Source organism: Monodon monoceros, unplaced genomic scaffold (genome assembly GCF_005190385.1).
Source record: "Monodon monoceros isolate NGI ecotype Baffin Bay Population unplaced genomic scaffold, NGI_Narwhal_1 Super_Scaffold_1, whole genome shotgun sequence".
Classification (NCBI taxonomy): Eukaryota; Metazoa; Chordata; class Mammalia; order Artiodactyla; family Monodontidae; genus Monodon; species Monodon monoceros.
Genome location: NW_021703765.1, coordinates 41074215 through 41094301, shown reverse-complemented (window position 1 = coordinate 41094301; position 20087 = coordinate 41074215). Strand labels below are relative to the sequence as shown.

At 36.1% G+C, this 20087-nt stretch overlaps 1 protein-coding gene across 1 annotated transcript in view; it reads left to right on the top strand.

Moving 5' to 3' along the window:
• RNF138 (ring finger protein 138) overlaps positions 1-5648 on the top strand; it is a 43337-nt gene extending 37689 nt beyond the window's left edge. The window contains exons 7-8 of the mRNA XM_029230966.1: positions 2318-2425; positions 4036-5648. Of these exons, the coding sequence (XP_029086799.1) occupies positions 2318-2425; positions 4036-4104 (177 nt within the window). The 3' untranslated portion in view covers positions 4105-5648. The remainder of the gene's footprint in view (positions 1-2317; positions 2426-4035) is intronic.
• The last annotated feature ends 14439 nt before the right edge of the window (positions 5649-20087 follow it).

The following is a 20087-nucleotide window of genomic DNA, read 5'->3' as shown; positions in this document are numbered from 1 at the left end:
GGCTAAAACTTCCAAAACTATGTTGAATAAGAGTGGTGAGAGTGGGCAACCTTGTCTTGTTTCTGATCTTAGTGGAAATGCATTCAGTTTTTCACCATTGAGGACGATGTTGGCTGTGGGTTTGTCATATATGGCCTTTATTATGTTGGGGAAAGTTCCCTCTATGCCTACTTTCTGCAGGGTTTTTATCATAAATGGGTGTTTTTGTCGAAAGCTTTCTCTGCATCGACTGAGATGATCATATGGTTTTTCTCCTTCAATTTGTTAATATGGTGTATCACGTTGATTGATTTGCGTATATTGAAGAATCCTTGCATTCCTGAGGTAACCCCACTTGATCATGGTGTATGATCCTTTTAATGTGCTGTTGGATTCTGTTTGCTAGTATTTTGTTGAGGATTTTTGCATCTATGTTCATCAGTGATATTGGCCTGTTTTCTTTCTTTGTCACATCCTTGTCTGGTTTTGGTATCACGGTGATGGTGGCCTCATAGAATGAGTTTGAGAGTGTTCCTCCCTCTGCTATATTTTGGAAGAGTTTGAGTAGGATAGGTGTTAGCTCTTCTCTAAATGTTTGATAGAACTTGCCTGTGAAGCCATCTGGTCCTGGGCTTTTGTTTGTTGGAAGATTTTTAATCACAGTTTCAATTTCAGTGCTTGTGATTGGTCTGTTCATATTTTCTATTTCTTCCTGATTCAGTCTTGGCAGGTTGTGTATTTCTAAGAATTTGTCCATTTCTTCCAGGTTGTCCATTTTATTGGCATAGAGTTGCTCATAGTAATCTCTCATGATCTTTTGTATTTTTGCAGTGTCAGTTGTTACTTCTCCTTTTTCATTTCTAATTCTATTGATTTGAGTCTTCTCCCTTTTTTTCTTGATGAGTCTGGCTAATGGTTTATCAATTTTCTTTATCTTCTCAAAGAACCAGCTTTTAGTTTTATTGATCTTTGCTATCGTTTCCTTCATTTCTTTTTCATTTATTTCTGATCTGATTTTTATGATTTCTTTCCTTCTGCTAACTTTGGGGGGTTTTTTGTTCTCCTTTCTCTAATTGCTTTAGGTACAAGGTTAGGTTGTTTATTCGAGATGTTTCATGTTTCTTTTTTTTTTTTTTTCCTGTTTCTTAAGGTAGGATTGTCTTGCTATAAACTTCCCTCTTAGAACTGCTTTTGCTGCCTCCCATATGTTTTGGGTCGTCATGTCTCCACTGTCATTTGTTTCTAGGTATTTTTTTATTTCCTCTTTGATTTCTTCAGTGATCACTTTGTTATTAAGTAGTGTATTGTTTAGCCTCCATGTGATGCATACATATCTTTTTGATGCCATTTTGAGGGTGTGTATGAGAGTGGTGAGACCTTTTTTGATGTGTGAAGGAGAATAGAGCAGAGTGCAGGATTCCAACATTGTGTTAATGGTTCTACAACTCCACATTTGGAGCATGAGTTTCAATTTCAACTGTATGTCAAACAGGAGAAACTGAGCTGGAAGAGATACTTCCCATTTTGATATGTAAATATTTTCTTCAGAAATTAGAAGGAAAATGTATCAAAAGATAAAATAAGGATTGTGGATACATCTTAGCAGTTTTACAAAAAGTTGTGGAAGAGTATGCCCCAGTATGCCCTTAAAGTCTCGGGTAGTTCTAAGGGAGATACCCCCCCTACTTTGCTCATTAGGAGAGGGTCTGTTACTGTTAAGTAAACAGATACAGTGCCAAAGACATCTCTTGGGGAAAATCTCATATTTAAGAGATTTCATTTGTTTTATATTGCATTAGTGAATTTTTGTTTCTGCATTATATTCAACATAGCACAAACTTTGGCTATAGTCCAGTTACTAAAGTTCTGTTTTGTTTCATTTCAGTCTGTAATCCATCCACTTTTTAAGATGTACTTTTACTTCATTTGAAACCTTAAGGATACAATTTAAGGCTTCCTTTGCTTTCATCTTACTTATAAATGAAATTAAACTAATAATAATAATTATGTCACAGTTATTGTGTGGCTCTAATGAGATTACATACTGGTTACTGGTAATTATTATTACAGTTGGTTAAGGCTGGATATGGTGTTTCTGTTAAAACAGTAGAATAATCAGATTTAAGTAATAGAATATGTTAGATCTCTGTTTTTATTGTGTTGTGTTGGATTAGTGTAATTTACCTAAGGTAATTTGGTCTAGAAATAATCTAGTCATGAAATTTGGCCCTTAGAAATGCTTTTCATGTAGATTTTTTTGTAACATGTTTTAATACTTTCAATAATGATGTTTGGTTATTTTCATTTTTTTTTATTTGAAATACTGTGTTTCTTATAGACATGTCCTATTTGTGTGTCTCTTCCTTGGGGAGATCCTAGCCAGATTACTAGAAATTTCGTTAGTCATCTAAATCAAAGACATCAGTTTGATTATGGAGAATTTGTGGTAAGTGAGTTTTTCAAGATTAAGAAAATACCATTTAAATATTGAAGTTAAATTAACTTTTTCAATCTAGACTTGAGTTTTGAGGCAAGATGTATCATACTGGATGGTTATAGAGCAAGTTCTGTTGTTTTTATGATAATATAGGTGAATTTTGGTTTGTAGAAGTGGTGAAAGTTGAATTTACTGTCCACCTTCTATATTAGAGAGATAATTAATAGAGGAAGAGCAAACCCCCAGATTAACAAAATGATGATATATATGAAAACTGTCTAGATTTAAGGAAAATTATACTTGCTAGAAAAGTAAAATTGGTATGACAGATGGAGGATGTATTTCTCATGTAGTGTAAGTAGCTTGTTAAACTCATAATAGATTTCTTTTATCTGCACGTGAGACACATTCTTTTTAAAAATGAGGGAGCTTATTTATGTAAAGCCAGGTTGAATGGCAGATTCTGGCCTTAGTTCACTGCTTTAACAGAGTGCATGAGGGAAGTTATATAATATAAAAATGGATCCCCAGAGCAAAGCATGAGGTTAATTTCTACTTCCCAAATGTGTCTTGATAGTTACAAAAAAAAAATTAGATGACTTTCATTTTATTAATTGTGAAATTGCATTTTATTCATCTTCAATGAATTAAAACCTTATCTCATTCAAGATTCAGCCTGACAAAGAATGGTTCATACTTGTTTTCCAGTTTATGTAATAAGCACAGACTTGTGCAATTCTGAGAATGGCATGAACAGAATTTCCATTTCTTCTGCCCTCCAGTGTTGAAATTATGTCATTCTTGATATATATGTTTTTTATTTTGTGTAATTTGCAATTTTTAGTCATACTGTATAAAAATATGTATGTAATAATATTTCAAATATATGTAAAATTCAAGTGTACTCTGATAATTTTAGTAGTTTTATGAAGTAATTATAGGTTATTCTTAAATTCTCAGTGTAAGAAAGGTTACTGCATCTGGAGAGCTATGTGTTTGGAAAAACAAAAATTTATTTTGTGAACTGCTTTTGATCTAATTGTCAGACTGTTTTACCTTGCCACAGAAGAACATGTAGTTTTAATGATTTGAGATTGTCAAATGGAGGCCTATTTTAAAGCAAATCCATGGACCATAATTGAAAGGAAATAGAATTTTTCAAGTTAAGGAGTAGTAGTATAATCAGATTGAGTGAACTGTAGTTTTTACCTTTATGTTATGATTAAGATGATGTTAATTCAACTGTCTTAATGTAATAAGTGCTTATTTTCTTTAAAATGAATATACCTTCCAACATTGGCATTCTTTTCTAGAGATGACAGAAAATTTATGATTGTGGGTTACCCTTAGCTATACTACTTTCAATTAATAACTTATCATAAAGCACTGTAATTCTCAAATTTCATTGTCTGCTGATCATGTTATTCATCAAATATTCCTAAATAATTATAACTGAATTTTTTTAATTAAAAGTTTAGGTATTTAGTGCTTATATTTTAAAGAAGTATATGGTGTAACATAAACTGTTTCAAGTATGTATGTGTATCAAGATGTGTAATGTATTGGACTAAGAATTGAATATGTTTTTCCTATTGACATGTTAATGTTACTGTTTTTAGAATCTTCAGCTAGATGAGGAAACCCAATATCAAACTGCTGTTGAAGAATCTTTTCAGGTAAACATCTGAAGGCTATAGACGTCTCTGCATCTTTGTACCTGCAAGTGCCATCTTTAAGGAGAAAACTACATGAAGCCACCGTTTCAATAACTTGACGTGCATATTAATAAAAGTAATTCAGTCTATTGATTTAGTTTTTAATTGAAAAATAAAGGTGGGCCATCTAAAAACTTCATTCTCTTGATAAGTTAAAAGATAAAAGTTAGGACATTATCTTTAAAAGCATTAAAAGGATTATATTTCATTAATGTAATGGTGAAAAGGGAATCCCTGTTGTACTTATCTTTTTATATTACATATTGAATTTTTCCTTGCTTTTGAAATTTGGTGCAGTTCCTCCCATTGACATTATTGTACACAGGTAACAGAGTACCATATTGTGAAAGATGAGATTGATATAAACCTAACAAATCTGAGCCAGTTATTTGAGTTGCAGAATGGAGACTTGAAGTGCTAAATGAAACAATCCAAAGGAAACTTTTTTAAATACAGATTCTAGCAGAGGAATTCAACTATTATAAGAAAATTGTATTTATATAATGTTTAGTGTTTTTGAAGACTAGTGAGATTTCTTTACTAATTTTGACTCTTTAAAAAGTGAAAGCTCATTGTATAGATATTTCCTTTTTGCTGTTAGGAGGAAATATCAAGAGAAAAATTTATTTCTTTGGTGGGCAGTTGGTAATTTCATATCTTGTTTGTTTGGCTGACTAATTTGTAAGCCTAAAGTACAGTAAGCTGAATTACAGCTCTTTGGCCTCAGAATTTTCAATAGCAGAATTGCTGATTAGCTAAGATGAAACTTTTATTAGAAACTTTCAGTTGGTGATATTACATTCTATATATATATTTAAATGAGAGGTTTGACTTCATCTCAGTTTAGAAATTTGTTCAAATCTAAAGATGTATATGCATATATACATACACTTTTGTATGTGTATATACACATATATGCATGCAGTTTGTCAGGTTATATACAGAATTTCTATTAAGATTTTAAAAATGCACAAGCAATATGGGATCAAAGTATTTATCTGATTTGATTAAAATTTTGTATGTCACCAAATTTTTAAAGTAACAGTCAAATGGTAAGTTATCTACTTGGCTACTATTACACCTTAAAAATGAGTTTACACACCTACACAATTACCTGTTTATATGGTGCTCATTTGTTATCTTAAGGTAATGTGGGACTATAGTAGTGAGGTGGATTCTACCAGCCACTCTGTTTCACTACATTTTAGTCAAAAACTGGGTTTGTTCTTAGTATTCATTAATGAGAATCATAAAATAACTTGTACTAGAAGGCCCAAATCACAGAATAAAAGATGAAGAGTGGATTAGCTGACATTCCATACTAATACATTGTTGATGCTTTCTTTAAAATAAATAACTCAAAAGAACATAAAAGAAAGTCTCAGAAGTAGTTTGCTGCTAATATATACATATATTGTATAAAAAGGTATATTTTGATTTTGTTAAAATCCTTGTTGACTTTTCTACAGTGAACATTTTTTTAACTTGATTTAATAAAAATGTTAATTTTGGAAGTGGAGTTTTGTAAAAACCTTTTTCAGTCAAACAGTAATTTATGGGTAGTAATAACAATCACCAAAAAAGCCATACATGTTAACATATGCCTTGGTTGTGTCATTCGAAAGAGTGATGTTTACTATGTGCTTGAACATTTCTCTGCGGTTACATGAGTGTAATTGTAAGAATAGCTGTTTAACAAACTCTTTTTTAAAAAGACTTTTGACCATGGGTTTTTCCAGTTTAAGCAATAACTTTAGTACTTTCTTTCAAAATTTAGTACTTCCAGTATGTCAAGTTAAACCATTCTGAGATTTGAGAACTTCTTTAAAGGAAAATTGTAGAGATCATCTTGATGAAATTGTGTTTTGAAGTTTGTGGGTTAGTTAAATATCATTTATAGTCTGGTGTGTCTTTCACATAAGTTTTTTTCGTAAGGAAAATATTGACTTTATTTGCTTTTATCTGGGAGCTCCTCAGTATGGAAATGTTTGTTTAAAACCTCCCATCCTTTTGTCAGTGGATTAGGAATAGGGATTGGCTTTACAGATACACAGTTTAAATTCATGAGACAGTCCTTGTTTTTAATGTGCATATAGCTGAGTCAGGATAAGGGAGGAAACTGTATTGATACTCTACCTAAATTTCAGAATACCACTTACAGGCCTCAACAAATTACAGTTTATGTTGTTAAACAGTCTTATTTGAGATGTATTGCTTTATTTTTCAATTAAACGTGGTTTTCTCCTACTTGTGTGTCTAATTAAATTTTTGTCTAGAGGCAAACATGATAACATTTAACTCTCATAACTCACCCTGGAAGACATGTAGGAGATGACCCATTATTTTGCACTTAAAAAAGTGGATAGGAGAAAGATACCACATGCTGATACTATATGTTGGGTTTAACTTTACAAACCTATTTTATCTTTATTTTCAAATGTTAATCAACTTATAAAGCTATTTTATCAAGTGTTCACACAGCAGGATTTTCAGACCATGCTAGCAACCAGACAGAAAGCTAGTTAACTGGTTAACAGACATTTTTAAATGGAAAAGTTACCCTTAAATAAGGTATCAGGGTTCTAAGAATATATTGCCAAGTACCATGTCACATACTTGTTGCATGTTTAGCAAGTATTAATTACAATCTTCAGTGAATCATAACTTTATAGGAACACTTTAGGGCTGCTACTCAAAGAATAAACCCTCTATGGAGGTTGTGATGTTTGTAGAAAAGGTGTGGCCCAGAATACATGTACTGTAAAGCTAATAGAAATATGAATAAAGTACTCATTCCACATTACCACTTAATATGGAATATAATTTTCTAATTAGGCAGTACAGTTCTGAAAAAAGATGGGGAATGGAAATGAGTTATATCAAGAGATTAAAAGAAGATACAGAGACCTGAAAATGTGTGTTACAGCCTGCATCACCCCAACAGCGATTGTCCAATCCTGAGGCTGAGAAATGGGAGTGACTGCACTCTCACCCCGAAATGAGGAAGATAAATGTGTGTATTTTATTAGGTACTTGACTGACAAACTTGCATTACACTATACCATGCAATTTCCTGTGTAATAAGAATTCTTAATAGATTGGTGAAGGATATACCATTGCAGAATGTAAGATGAACAGGCAGGGGAGTGAATACGGAGGAGAGACATTAATGAATTATAGCCATTCTAAGGAGGTTATGGAGAGGAAGAAAATACACAAGATGTGAGGGAGGAAATGGCATGTCTGTCTAAATGGGCAAAATAACGGTACATGACACTGAAATTGTGAACAATAATCAGAGCACAGATCAAGAAAAGTTGCTAGAATCACGTAAGTCCCCTTGTTCCTACTTGCCACTACTACCAACTTTTTTTTTTTTTTTCTGGCCATGCTGCGCAGCATGTGGGATCTTAGTTCCCCCACCAGGGATTGAACCTGTGCCCCCTGCATTGGAAGCATAAAGTCTTAACCACTGACCACCAGGGAAGTCCCACCACCAACTTCTAATACCACAGATTGTTTTGTCTGTTTTTATACTCTTACACATGGAAGCACTCAGTAAAAATTATATCTGGCTACTTTTGCTCAGTATTGTTTTGAAATATCTAGGTCAGTTTTGTAAATTGTCTTTTCTGTCCAGAACAGAAAAGCTAAAAAGTAGCTTCTAAAGCTACTTTTAAATATTTGTATGTGGAAGTTAAGTGTATTGCAAATAGTTCTTTCTCCATGCGTGTTGACACCTAGTGGTTCCATGTCTAGATAAAACCTGAAAACTGACTGGTCTTCCCCTCGTAATAACTGAGGAAAAACAGGTGAAGAGTGTAACCAAATGGTTTTCCACTGAAACCAGGTAAGAATCTGACCTTTCTAATAAACTAGGTATAGGATGTTCTGTTTTCAGGGCATTTTGTAGGAACAAGATTTTATTTTATTTTATTTTTTAACATCTTTATTGGAGTATAATTGCTTTACAATGGTGTGTTAGTTTCTGCTTTACAACAAAATGAATCAGTTATATATATACATATGTTCCCATATCTCTTCCCTCTTGCGTCTCCCTCCCTCCCACCCTCCCTATCCCTCCCCTCCAGGCGGTCACAAAGCACCGAGCTGATCTCCCTGTGCTATGCGGCTGCTTCCCACTAGCTATCTATTCTACGTTTGGTAGTGTATATATGTCCATGCCTCTCTCGCTTTGTCACAGCTTACCCTTCCCCCTCCCCATATCCTCAAGTCCATTCTCTAGTAGGTCTGTGTCTTTATTCCTGTCTTACCCCTAGGTTCTTCATGACATTTTTTTTCTTAAATTCCATATATATGTGTTAGCATACGGTATTTGTCTTTCTCTTTCTGACTTACTTCACTCTGTATGGCAGACTCTAGGTCTATCCATCTCATTACAAATAGCTCAATTTTGTTTCTTTTTATGGCTGAGTAATACTCCATTGTATATATGTGCCACATCTTCTTTATCCATTCATCTGATGATGGACACTTAGGTTGTTTCCATCTCCGGGCTATTGTAAATAGAGCTGCAATGAACATTTTGGTACATGACTCTTTGAATTATGGTTTTCTCAGGGCATATGCCCAGTAGTGGGATTGCTGGGTCATATGGTAGTTCTATTTGTAGTTTTTTAAGGAACCTCCATACTGTTCTCCACAGTGGCTGTATCAATTTACATTCCCATCAACAGTGCAAGAGGGTTCCATTTTCTCCACACCCTCTCCAGCATTTATTGTTTCTAGATTTTTTGATGATGGCCATTCTGACTGGTGTGAGATGATATCTCATTGTAGTTTTGATTTGCATTTCTCTAATGATTAATGATGTTGAGCATTCTTTCATGTGTTTGTTGACAGTCTGTATATCTTCTTTGGAGAAATGTCTGTTTAGGTCTTCTGCCCATTTTTGGATTGGGTTGTTTGTTTTTTTTTGATATTGAGCTGCATGAGCTGCTTATAAATTTTGGAGATTAATCCTTTGTCAGTTGCTTCATTTGCAAATATTTTCTCCCATTCTGAGGGTTGTCTTTTGGTCTTGTTTATGGTTTTGTTTGCTGTGCAAAAGCTTTGAAGTTTCATTAGGTCCCATTTGTTTATTTTTGTTTTTATTTCCATTTCTCTAGGAGGTGGGTCAAAAAGGATCTTGCTGTGATTTATGTCATAGAGTGTTCTGCCTATGTTTTCATCTAAGAGTTTGATAGTTTCTGGCCTTATATTTGGGTCTTTAATCCATTTTGAGCTTATTTTTGTGTATGGTGTTAGGGAGTGATCTCATCTCATACTTTTACATGTACTTAGGAACAAGATTTTAATAAGTATGTAAGGACTATATTTTCTGGCACTATTGTGTAATGCTACCAGTGGAAACTTAAAGGGCTCCTGCAGTGGATACAGAAGAAGGGGGTAAATGCATCTTCCCTAGGATACTAAAAGCATTTAAAACAACCAAGCCTAGTTTCTTTGGCTAGGTAGCCTGGTTTTGATGATTCTGCCATTTAATACTTACATGGTTTTGGACAAATTATGTAACCTCTCATCTATGGATTGTGAAGATGAAGCATTAATACACAAAGTTCTGGGGACAGAGCCTGTTACCTTTACTATTACTGTGTATTCAGTACAAACGTACCAATTATGTTTACATCTGGCAGGTCTCTTCAGTCTCTATAAAATTTTGTCGGGAAAATCTGGAATAATTTTTTCCCCTCCTTTTAGAATTTAGAACCTAAAGGGTTATTATGTCTTCGCTAGCCTCAAGTTTTGTAGGAACATCTGAGACATTGTCTCCAAGAAGTACAAATACTACAGACAATGAGAAATTCTAAATAAAGAGTACCTTTTAAAATAATGCTTACAAAGAATAATCAGCTGATGATCATCCTTCTGTTTAGAAGAAAACTTACAATATTTGTAATATTCGTAAATCACTTGAATAACTTGTATATGATTACCTAGGTTATTCGGTAGTCTTTCAGACCTTTAAGGTTTTAAATCGTTTTTCTGACCTTTTTGAAAAGTTGATGAATGTTTGTTTAGTATTACTCTATACCAACTTTTTATGTTTCCAGATAGAATATTAAACTCATTACATTAATAATAATTTTAGTGGAAAATAAATGTTTCAGCGAGGTAGTGGCACTGTTTGGCATCCTTACAGATCTCTTTAATATCTGGCTTAATGGTTGACAGCTGGGTTCTTAGAACTGCATCTGCCTTCAATCTGTTGTGATAGGTTGTTTTGGTTAAAGGATATGAAGGCAATCTAGTTTCACATAGTGTAGTTGGAAAAGGGAATATTAGTAACCTCAAAAAAAAAAAGATATTTGTGGATATTCTTTGATAATACACCAAACTCGGCAAATGGTAATCTGCAGTCTGAAACCATGTCAGACTTTTTGTGCACTGTAACAATAAAATCCCATTTGTCTATCTTCCACTTTGAATGGATCTTTTACCCATGCACGATTTTGTAACATTGTTTAATGGTCATTTGGAAAATGGTAGCATGAGGTATGTAGATGTTCCAAATGTTGACACATTTAAAAAATATATCAATCATATTTGTTAATATGACCATTGATTGAGAAGATCACAGCTTTCTCAAAATTCTAATTTTTGCTTAAGACCTCAGATTTTATCATTGCAACAAATAGTTGGTTGTTTCCTTGAAGCAAGTCTGAATAAACATGGTTCATCAGTTGTTCTTTCAAGCAAAAATGGCAGTGCAATAAAAAGCAAACAGCTGATTGAGCTCAAAACTTACAGTTGCACAAGTATATTTCCTTGAGACAACCGTTGCACCTTATAAGTGCTTTGTGTGTTATTTCCCATATCATTATACAGAATATCAAAAAGACTTGTACTTAAGGATTAAATTTTAATACAATTAAAGATTTCACTGATCAACGGGTAAAGCTGTTTTCTCCCCTCTGGCACTTGAGTGCATGATATAAATACTGGTATGTTTGGTGCCACTCACTGCCTTGATTCATGCTAAGACACCAACACTGCAAATAACATGGTAAGGGTAAGTAAAAATGTCTTAGTATTTTTATGAAAATATTTTTGACCACACAGACCGTTGGAGGTGTTCACATTCAGAAACCATTTCCCCTTCCCCAGGGATCATATACCATCCTTTTGGTACAGAATATGTTTTGTTTTAGCACATTCTTTGCATTTTCTTAATGGTGTGTAAAGTACAAAAGTTTTGAATTTTGATGAGGTCCATTTTATCTTTTTTTTTTTTTCCTTTCATGGGACTGTGCTTTTGGTGTCTTATCTAAGAAATCTTTGCCTAACCTAAGGTGTCGTATTTTCTACATTTTACGTTTTATCGTTTTTTCTCTTCCATTTAATTAAGTCTATGATCTGTTTAAGGTTAATTTGTGTATGGTATGAAGTGTAGTGCTTGCATGTAGATATCCAGCACCTGGCTTGCCTTTCCCCAAAGAATTGCATTGGCACCTTTGATAACAATCTGTTGACCATAGTAAAAGGATTTATTTTAGGACTCTGAATTCTGTTCTATTCATCTATATCTGTCCTTGTGCCAATACTACACTGTCTTGATAATTGTAACTTTATGGTGAGTATTGGAATCCATAAGAAAGTCCTTCAACTTTGTTCTTTGTCAAAACTGTTTTGGTTGTTACAGGTCTTTTGCGTTTCCATGTAGATTTTAGGATTTACTCATCAGCTTCTGCAAAAAGTATGGTACTTTTTTATTTATTGAGGTAAGATTGGTATATAACACCATGTAAATCTCAGGTGTACAACGTTGTGAATTGATATTTGTATACGCTACAAAAGTAATCACCACCATAAGTCTAATTACCATTCATCACCATACAATTGATCCCCTTTAACCCATTTTGCCCTCCCCCCCCAATCCCGTTGTCTTCTGTTAAGCACCAATCTGTTCTCTGTATCTATGAGTTTTTGTTTTGCTTGCTTTGTTTTTTAGATTCCACATATAAGTGAAAACACATGGTATTTGTCTTTCACTTAACAAAATACCCTCAAGGTCCATCCATGTCTTAGATGCCATGTCTTTTATGGCCAGTATTCCATTGCATGTATGTAACACATCTTCTTCATCTGTTCACTTATTGATGGACACTTGGGTTGTTTTGATATCTTGGCTATAGTAAATAATGCTGAATATTATTTACAGAAATGAACATAGAGGTGCATATATCTTTTTTTTTTTTTTTGAATAAGGCATGTCACTTAAGGAACTAGAACCTCTTAAGGAAAATAAAATATGTATTTAAATAGCTATAACACAAATGAATATTATGATGGTGAAACAAACTGCTAATATAATGGTGAGAAAGAATTTGCAGCTAGGGTTGCATGTATCTTTTTAATTTGTTTTCATATTCTTCAGATAAATACCCAGAAGTTGAATAGCTGGATCATATGACAGTGTCTTTCTTTCTTCCTTCCTTTCTTCCTTCCTTCCTTCCTTTCTTTTTTTCTTTCTTTCTTCTTTCTTTCTTTCCTCTCTCTCTCTCTCTCTCTCTCTCCCCCTCCCTCCGTCCCTCCCTCACTCCCTCTCCCTCTCCCTCTCTCTCTCTCTCTCTTTCTTTTTGGCTGCATTGGGTCTTCGTTACTGCATGTGGGCTTTCTCCAGTTGCAGCGAGTGGGGGCTACTCTTCATTGCGGTGCATGGGCTTCTCATTGCGGTGGTTTCACTTGTTGCTGAGCATGGGCTCAAGACACGTGGGCTTCAGTAGTTGTGGCTCACGGGCTCTAGAAGCACAGGCTCAGTAGTTGTGGCGCACGGGCTTAGTTGCTCCACGATATGTGGAATATTCCCGGACCAGGGCTCGAACCCATGTCCCCTGCATTGGCAGGTGGATTCTTAACCATTGTGCCACCGGGGAAGTCTGGCAGTGTTATACTTAATTTTTTGAGGAACCTCCATACTGTCTTCCAGATTGGCTGCACCAATTTAAAATTCCCACCAACAGTGAACAAGTATTTCCTTTTCTCCACATCCTCTCCAACACTTGTTGTTTCTTGTCTTTTTGATCATAGCCATTCTAACAGTTTTGAGGTGATAATTCATATGTCTTTTTATTTTCATTTCCCTGATAGTGATGTTGAGCATCTTTAATGTGCCCCTTGGCTGTCTGGATGTCTTCTTTGAAAAAATATATATTCAGGTCCTCTGTCTGTTTTTTTTTTTAAACATCTTCATTGGAGTATAATTGCTTTACAACGGTGTGTTAGTTTCTGCTGTATAACAAAGTGAATCAGCTATACATATACATATGTTCCCATATCTCTCCCCTCTTGCTTCTCCCTCCCTCCCACCCTCCCTATCCCACCCCTCTAGGTGGTCACAAAGCACCGAGCTGATCTCCCTGTGCTATGTGGCTGCTTCCCACTAGCTATCTGTTTTACATTTGGTAGTGTACATATGTCCATGCCACGCTGGCACTTTGTGCCAACTTACCCTTTCCCCTCCCCGTATCCTCAAGTCCATTCTCTAGTAGGTCTCATCTTTATTCCCATCTTGCCCCTAGGTTCTTCATGACCATTTTTTGTTATTGTTTTTCAGATTCCACATGTATGTGTTAGCATATGGTATTTGTTTTTCTCTTTCTGACTTCACTTTATGACACACTCTAGGTCCATCCACCTCATTACAAATAACTCAATTTCGTTTCTTTTTATGACTGAGTAATATTCCATTGTATATATGTGCCACATCTTCTTTATGCATTCATCTGTCGATGGACACTTAGGTTGCTTCCATGTCCTGGCTATTGTAAATACAGCTGCAGTGAACATTGTGGTACATGACTGTTTTTTAATTATGGTTTTCTCAGGGTATATGCCCAGTAGTGGGATTGCTGGGTCATATGGTAGTTCTATTTTTAGCTTTTTAAGGAGCCTCCATCCTGTTCTCCATAGTGGCTGTATCAGTTTACATTCCCACCAACAGTGCAAGAGGGTTCCCTTTTCTCCACACCCTCTCCAGCATTTATTGTTTGTCGATTTTTTGATGATGGCCATTCTGACCGGTGTGAGATGATATCTCATTGTAGTTTTGATTTGCATTTCTCTAATGATTAATGATGTTGAGCATTCTTTCATGTGTTTGTTGGCAATCTGTATATCTTCTTTGGAGAAATGTCTATTTAGGTCTTGTGCCCATTTTTGGATTGGGTTGTTTGTTTTTTTTTGATATTGAGCTGCATGAGCTCCTTGTAAATTTTGGAGATTAATCCTTTGTCAGTTGCTTCATTTGCAAATATTTTCTCCCATTCTGAGGGTTGTCTTTTGGTCTTGTTTATGGTTTTGTTTGCTGTGCAAAAGCTTTGAAGTTTAATTAGGTCCCATTTGTTTATTTTTGTTTTTATTTCCATTTCTCTAGGAGGTGGGTCAAAAAGGATCTTGCTGTGAATTATGTCATAGATTGTTCTGCCTGTGTTTCCCTCTAAGACTTTTATAGTGTCTGGCCTTACATTTAGGTCTTTAATCCATTTTGAGTTTATTTTTGTGTATGGTGTTAGGAAGTTTTCTAATTTCATTCTTCTACATGTAGCTGTGCAGTTTTCCCAGCAGCACTTATTGAAGAAGGTGTCTTTTCTCCATTGTATATTCTTCCCTCCTTTATCAAAGATAAGGTGGCCATATGTGCGTGCGTTTATCTCTCCACTTTCTTCCTGTTCCATTGATCTATATTTTTGTTTTTGTGCCAGTACCATACTATCTTGATTACTGTAGCTTTGTAGTACAGTCTGAAGTCAGGGAGCCTGATTCCTCCAGATCCGTTTTTCTTTCTCAGGGCTGCTTTGGCTATTCGGAGTGTTTTGTGTTTCCATATAAATTGTGGAATTTTTTGTTCTAGTTCTGTGAAAAATGCCAGTGGTAGTTTGATAGGGATTGCATTGCATCTTTAGATTGCATTGGGTAGTATAGTCATTTTCACAATGTTGATTCTTCCAATCCAAGAACATAGCATATCTCTCCATCTGTTTGTATCATCTTTAATTTCTTTCATCAGGGTCTTATAATTTTCTGCATACAGGTCCTTTGTCTCCTTAGGTAGGTTTATTCCTAGATATTTTATTCTTTTTGTTGCAATGGTAAATGGGAGTGTTTTCTTAATTTCACTTTCAGATTTTTCATCATTAGTGTATAGGAATGCAAGAGATTTCTGTGCATTAATTTTGTATCCTGCTACTTTCCCAAATTCATTGTTTAGCTCTAGTAGTTTTCTGGTAGCATCTTTAGGATTCTCTGTGTATAGTATCATGTCATATGCAAACAGTGACAGCTTTATTTCTTCTTTTCCGATTTGGATTCCTTTTATTTCTTTTTCTTCACTGATTGCTGTGGCTAAAACTTCCAAAACTATGTTGAATAAGAGTGGTGAGAGTGGGCAACAATGTCTTGTTCCTGATCTTAGTGGAAATGGTTTCAGTTTTTCACCATTGAGGACTATGTTGGCTGTTGGTTTGTTATATATGGTCTTTATTATGTTGAGGTAAGTTCCGTCTATGCCTGCTTCCTGGGTGTTGAATTTTGTCGAAAGCTTTCTCTGCATCAATTGAGATGATCATATGGTTTTTCTCCTTCAGTTTGTTAATATGGTGTATCACATTGATTTGTGTATATTGAATCCTTGCATTTCTGGGATAAACCCCACATGATCATGCTGTGTATGATCCTTTTAATATGCTGTTGGATTCTGTTTGCTAGTATTCTCTTCAGCATCTTTGCATCTATTTTCATCAGTGATACTGGCTTGTAGTTCTCTTTTTTGTGACATCTTTGTCTGGTTTTGGTATCAGGGTGATGGTGGCCTCGTGAAATGAGTTTTGGGAGTGTTCCTCCCTCTGCTATATTTTGTAAGAGTTTGAGAGGGATAGGTGTTAGCTCTTATCTAAATGTTTGATAGAATTTGCCTGAGAAGCCATCTGGTCCTGGGCTTTTGTTTGTTTTATGATTTCTAATCACAGTTTCAATTTCAGTGCTTGTGATTGGTCTGTTCATATTTTCTATTTCTTCCTGGTTCAGTCACAGAAGGTTGTGCATTGCTAAGAATTTGTCCGTTTCTTCCAGGTTGTCCATTTGTCCATTTTATTGGCATATAGTTGCTTGTAGTAATCTCTCATGATCCTTGGTATTTCTGCAGTGTCAGTTGTTACTCCTCTTTTTTCATTTCTAATTCTATTGATTTGAGTCTTCTCCCTTTTTTTCTTGATGAGTCTGGCTAATGGTTTATCAATTTTCTTTATCTTCTCAAAAAACCAGCTTTCAGTTTTATTGATCTTTGCTACTGTTTCCTTCATTTCTTTTTCATTTATTTCTGATCTGATCTTAATGATTTCTTTCCTTCTGCTAACTTTGGGGTTTTTTTGTTCTTCTTTCTCTAATTGCTTTAGGTGTAAGGTTAGGTTGTTTATTTGAGATGTTTCTTGTTTCTTGAGGTAGGATTGTATTGCTATAAACTTCCCTCTTAGAACTGCTTTTGCTGCATCCCATAGGTTTTGGGTCGTCTAGGTATTTTTTGATTTCCTCTTTGATTTCTTCAGTGATCTCTTGGTTATTAAGTACTGTATTGTTTAGCTTCCATGTGTTTGTATTTTTTACAGATTTTTTTCCTGTAATTGATATCTAGTCTTATAGCGTTGTGGTAGGAAAAGATACTTGATATGATTTCAGTTTTCTTAAATTTACCAAGGCTTGATTTGTGACCCATGATATGATCTATACTGGAGAATGTTCCATGAGCACTTGAGAAGAAAATGTATTCTGTAGTTTTTGGATGGAATGTTCTATAAATATCAATTAAGTCCATCTTGTTTAATGTATCATTTAAAGCTTGTGTTTCCTTATTTATTTTCATTTTTGATGATCTGTCCATTGGTGAAACTGGGGCGTTAAAATCTGCTACTATGATTGTGTTACTGTCGATTTCCCCTTTTATGGCTGTTAGCATTTGCCTTATTTATTGAGGTGCTCCTATGTTGGGTGCATAAATATTTACAATTGTTATATCTTCTTCTTTGATCAGTCCCTTGATCATTATGTAGTGTCCTTTGTTTCTTGTAATAGTCTTTATTTTAAAGTCTATTTTGTCTGATATGAGAATTGCCACTCCAGCTTTCTTTTCATTTCCATTTGCATGGAATATCTTTTTCCATCCCCTCACTGTCAGTCTGTATGTGTCCCTAGGTCTGAAGTGGGCCTCTTGTAGACAGCATATATATGGGTCTTGTTTTTGTATCCATTCAGCCAGTCTGTGTCTTTTGGTTGCAGCATTTAATCCATTTTCATTTAAGGTAATTATCAATATATATGTTCCTATTCCCATTTTCTTAATTGTTTTGGGTTTGTTATTGTAGGTCCTTTCCTTCTCTTGTGTTTCTGGCCTAGAGAAGTTCCTTTAGCATTTGTTGTAAAGCTGGTTTGGTGGTGCTGAATTCTCTTAGCTTTTGCTTGTCTGTAAAGCTTTTAATTTCTCCATCGAATCTGAATGAGATCCTTGCTGGGTAGAGTAATCTTGGTTGTAGGTTTTTCCCCTTCATCACTTTAAATATGTCCTGCCACTCCCTTCTGGCTTGCAGGGTTTCTGCTGGAAGATCAGCTCTTAACCTTATGGGGATTCCCTTGTGTGTTATTTGTTGTTTTTCCCTTGCTGCTTTTAATATTTTTTCTTTGTCTTTAATTTTTGATAGTTTGTTTAATATGTGTCTTGGCGTGTTTTTCCTTGGATTTATCCTGTATGGTACTCTCTGTGCTTCCTGGACTTGATTAACTATTTCCTTTCCCATATTAGGGAAGTTTCAACTATAATCTCTTCAAATATTTTCTAGTCCCTTTCTTTTTCTCTTCTTCTTCTGGGACCCCTGTTATTCAAATGTTGGTGCATTTAATGTTGTCCCAGAGGTCTCTGAGACTGTCCTCAGTTCTTTTCATTCTTTTTTCTTTATTCTGCTCTGCAGTAGTTATTTCCACTATTTTATCTTCCAGTTCACTTATCTGTTCTTCTGCCTCAGTTATTTTGCTATTGATCCCTTCTAGAGAATTTTTTATTTCATTTATTGTGTTGTTCATCACTGTTTGTTTGCTCTTTAGTTCTTCTATGTCCTTGTTAAACGTTTCTTGTATTTTCTCCATTCTATTTACAAGATTGTGGATCATCTTTACTATCATTATTCTGAATTCTTTTTCAGGTAAACTGCCTCTTTCCTCTTCATTTGTTAAGTCTGGTGGGTTTTTACCTTGCTCCTTCATTGGCTCTGTCTTCTCATTTTGCTTATCTTACTGTGTTTGGGGTCTCCTTTTTGCAGGCTGCAGTTTCATAGTTCCTGTTGTTTTTGGTGTCTGCCCCCAGTGGCTAAGTTTTGTTCAGTGGGTTGTGTGGGCTTACTGGTGGAGGTAACTAGTGCCTGTGTTCTTGTGGATGATACTGGATCTTGTTTTCCTGGTGGGCAGGTCCACGTCCGGTGGTGTGTTTTGGGGTGTCTATGGCCTTACGATGATTTTAGGCAGCCTTTCTGCTAATGAGTGGGGTTGTGTTCCTGTCTTGCTAGTTGTTTGGCGTAGGGTGCCCAGCACTGTAGCCTGCTGGTCGTTGAGTGGAGCTGGGTCTTGGCGTTCAGATGGAGATCTCTGGGAGCTTTGCCTTTTGATATTACGTGGAGCTGGGAGGTCTCTTGTGGACCAATGTCCTGAACTTGGCTCTCCCACCTCAGAGGCGCAGCCCTGACACCTGGCTGGAGCACCAAGAACCTGACATCCACACAGATCAGAATAAAAGGGAGGAAAAAAAAGAAGATGATAAAGTAAAATTATTAAAATAAAAAATAATTATTAAAAAAAAATTTTAATAATAAAAAAAGGAAAGAAGAGAGCATCTAAACCAAAAACCAAATCCACCTATGATAACAAGCACTAAAAACTATAGAAAACAAAACAAAACAACGGACAGACAGAACTCTAGGACAAATTGTAAAAGCAAAGCTATACAGATAGAATCACACAGAAGCGTACACATACACACTCACAAAAAGAGAACAAGGGAAAAAATATATATCGTTTCTCCCAAAGTCCACCTCCTCAATTTGGGATGATTCGTTGTTTATTCAGGTGTTCCACAGATGCAGTATACATCAAGTTGATTGTGGAGATTTAATCCGCTGCTCCTGAGGCTGCTGGGAGAGATTTCCCTTTCGTTTGTTCGCATTGCTACTGGGGTTCCACTTTGGATTTGGCCTCGCCTCTGCGCGTATTTCACCTGAGGGCATCTGTTCTTTGCTCAGACAGGACGGGGTTAAAGGAGCCGCTGATTCGGGGGCTCTGGCTCACTCAGGCCGGGGGGTAACGAGGGATTCGGAGTGCGGGGCGAGCCTGCGGTGGCAGAAGCCGGTGTGACGTTGCAACAGCCTGAGGCATGCTGTGTGTTCTCCCAGGAAAGTTGTCCCTGGATCACGGGACCCTGGCAGTGGCGGGCTGCACAGGCTCCCGGGAGGGGAGGTGTGGATAGTGAACTGTGCTGGCACACAGGGTTCTTGGTGGCGGCAGCAGAAAACTTAGCATCCCATGCCCGTCTCTGGGATCTGCACTGTTAGCCGTGGCTCACGCCCGTCTCTGGAGCTCCTTTAAGCAGTGCTCTTAATCCCCTCTCCTCGTGCACCAGGAAACAAAGAGGCAAGAAAAAGTCTCTTGCCTCTTCGGCAGGTCCAGACTTTTTCCCGGACTCCCTCCCAGCTAGCTGTGGTGCAGTAGCTCCCTTCAGGCTGTGTTCATGAAGCCAACCCCAGACCTCTCTCTGGGATACGACAGAAGCCTGAACCTCAGCTCCCAGCCCACTCCCGCCCCAGTGGGTGAGCAGACAAGCCTCTCGGGTTGGTGAGTGCCGGTCGGCACCGATCCTCTGTGCGGGAATCTCTCCGCTTTGCCATCCGCACCCCTGTTGCTGT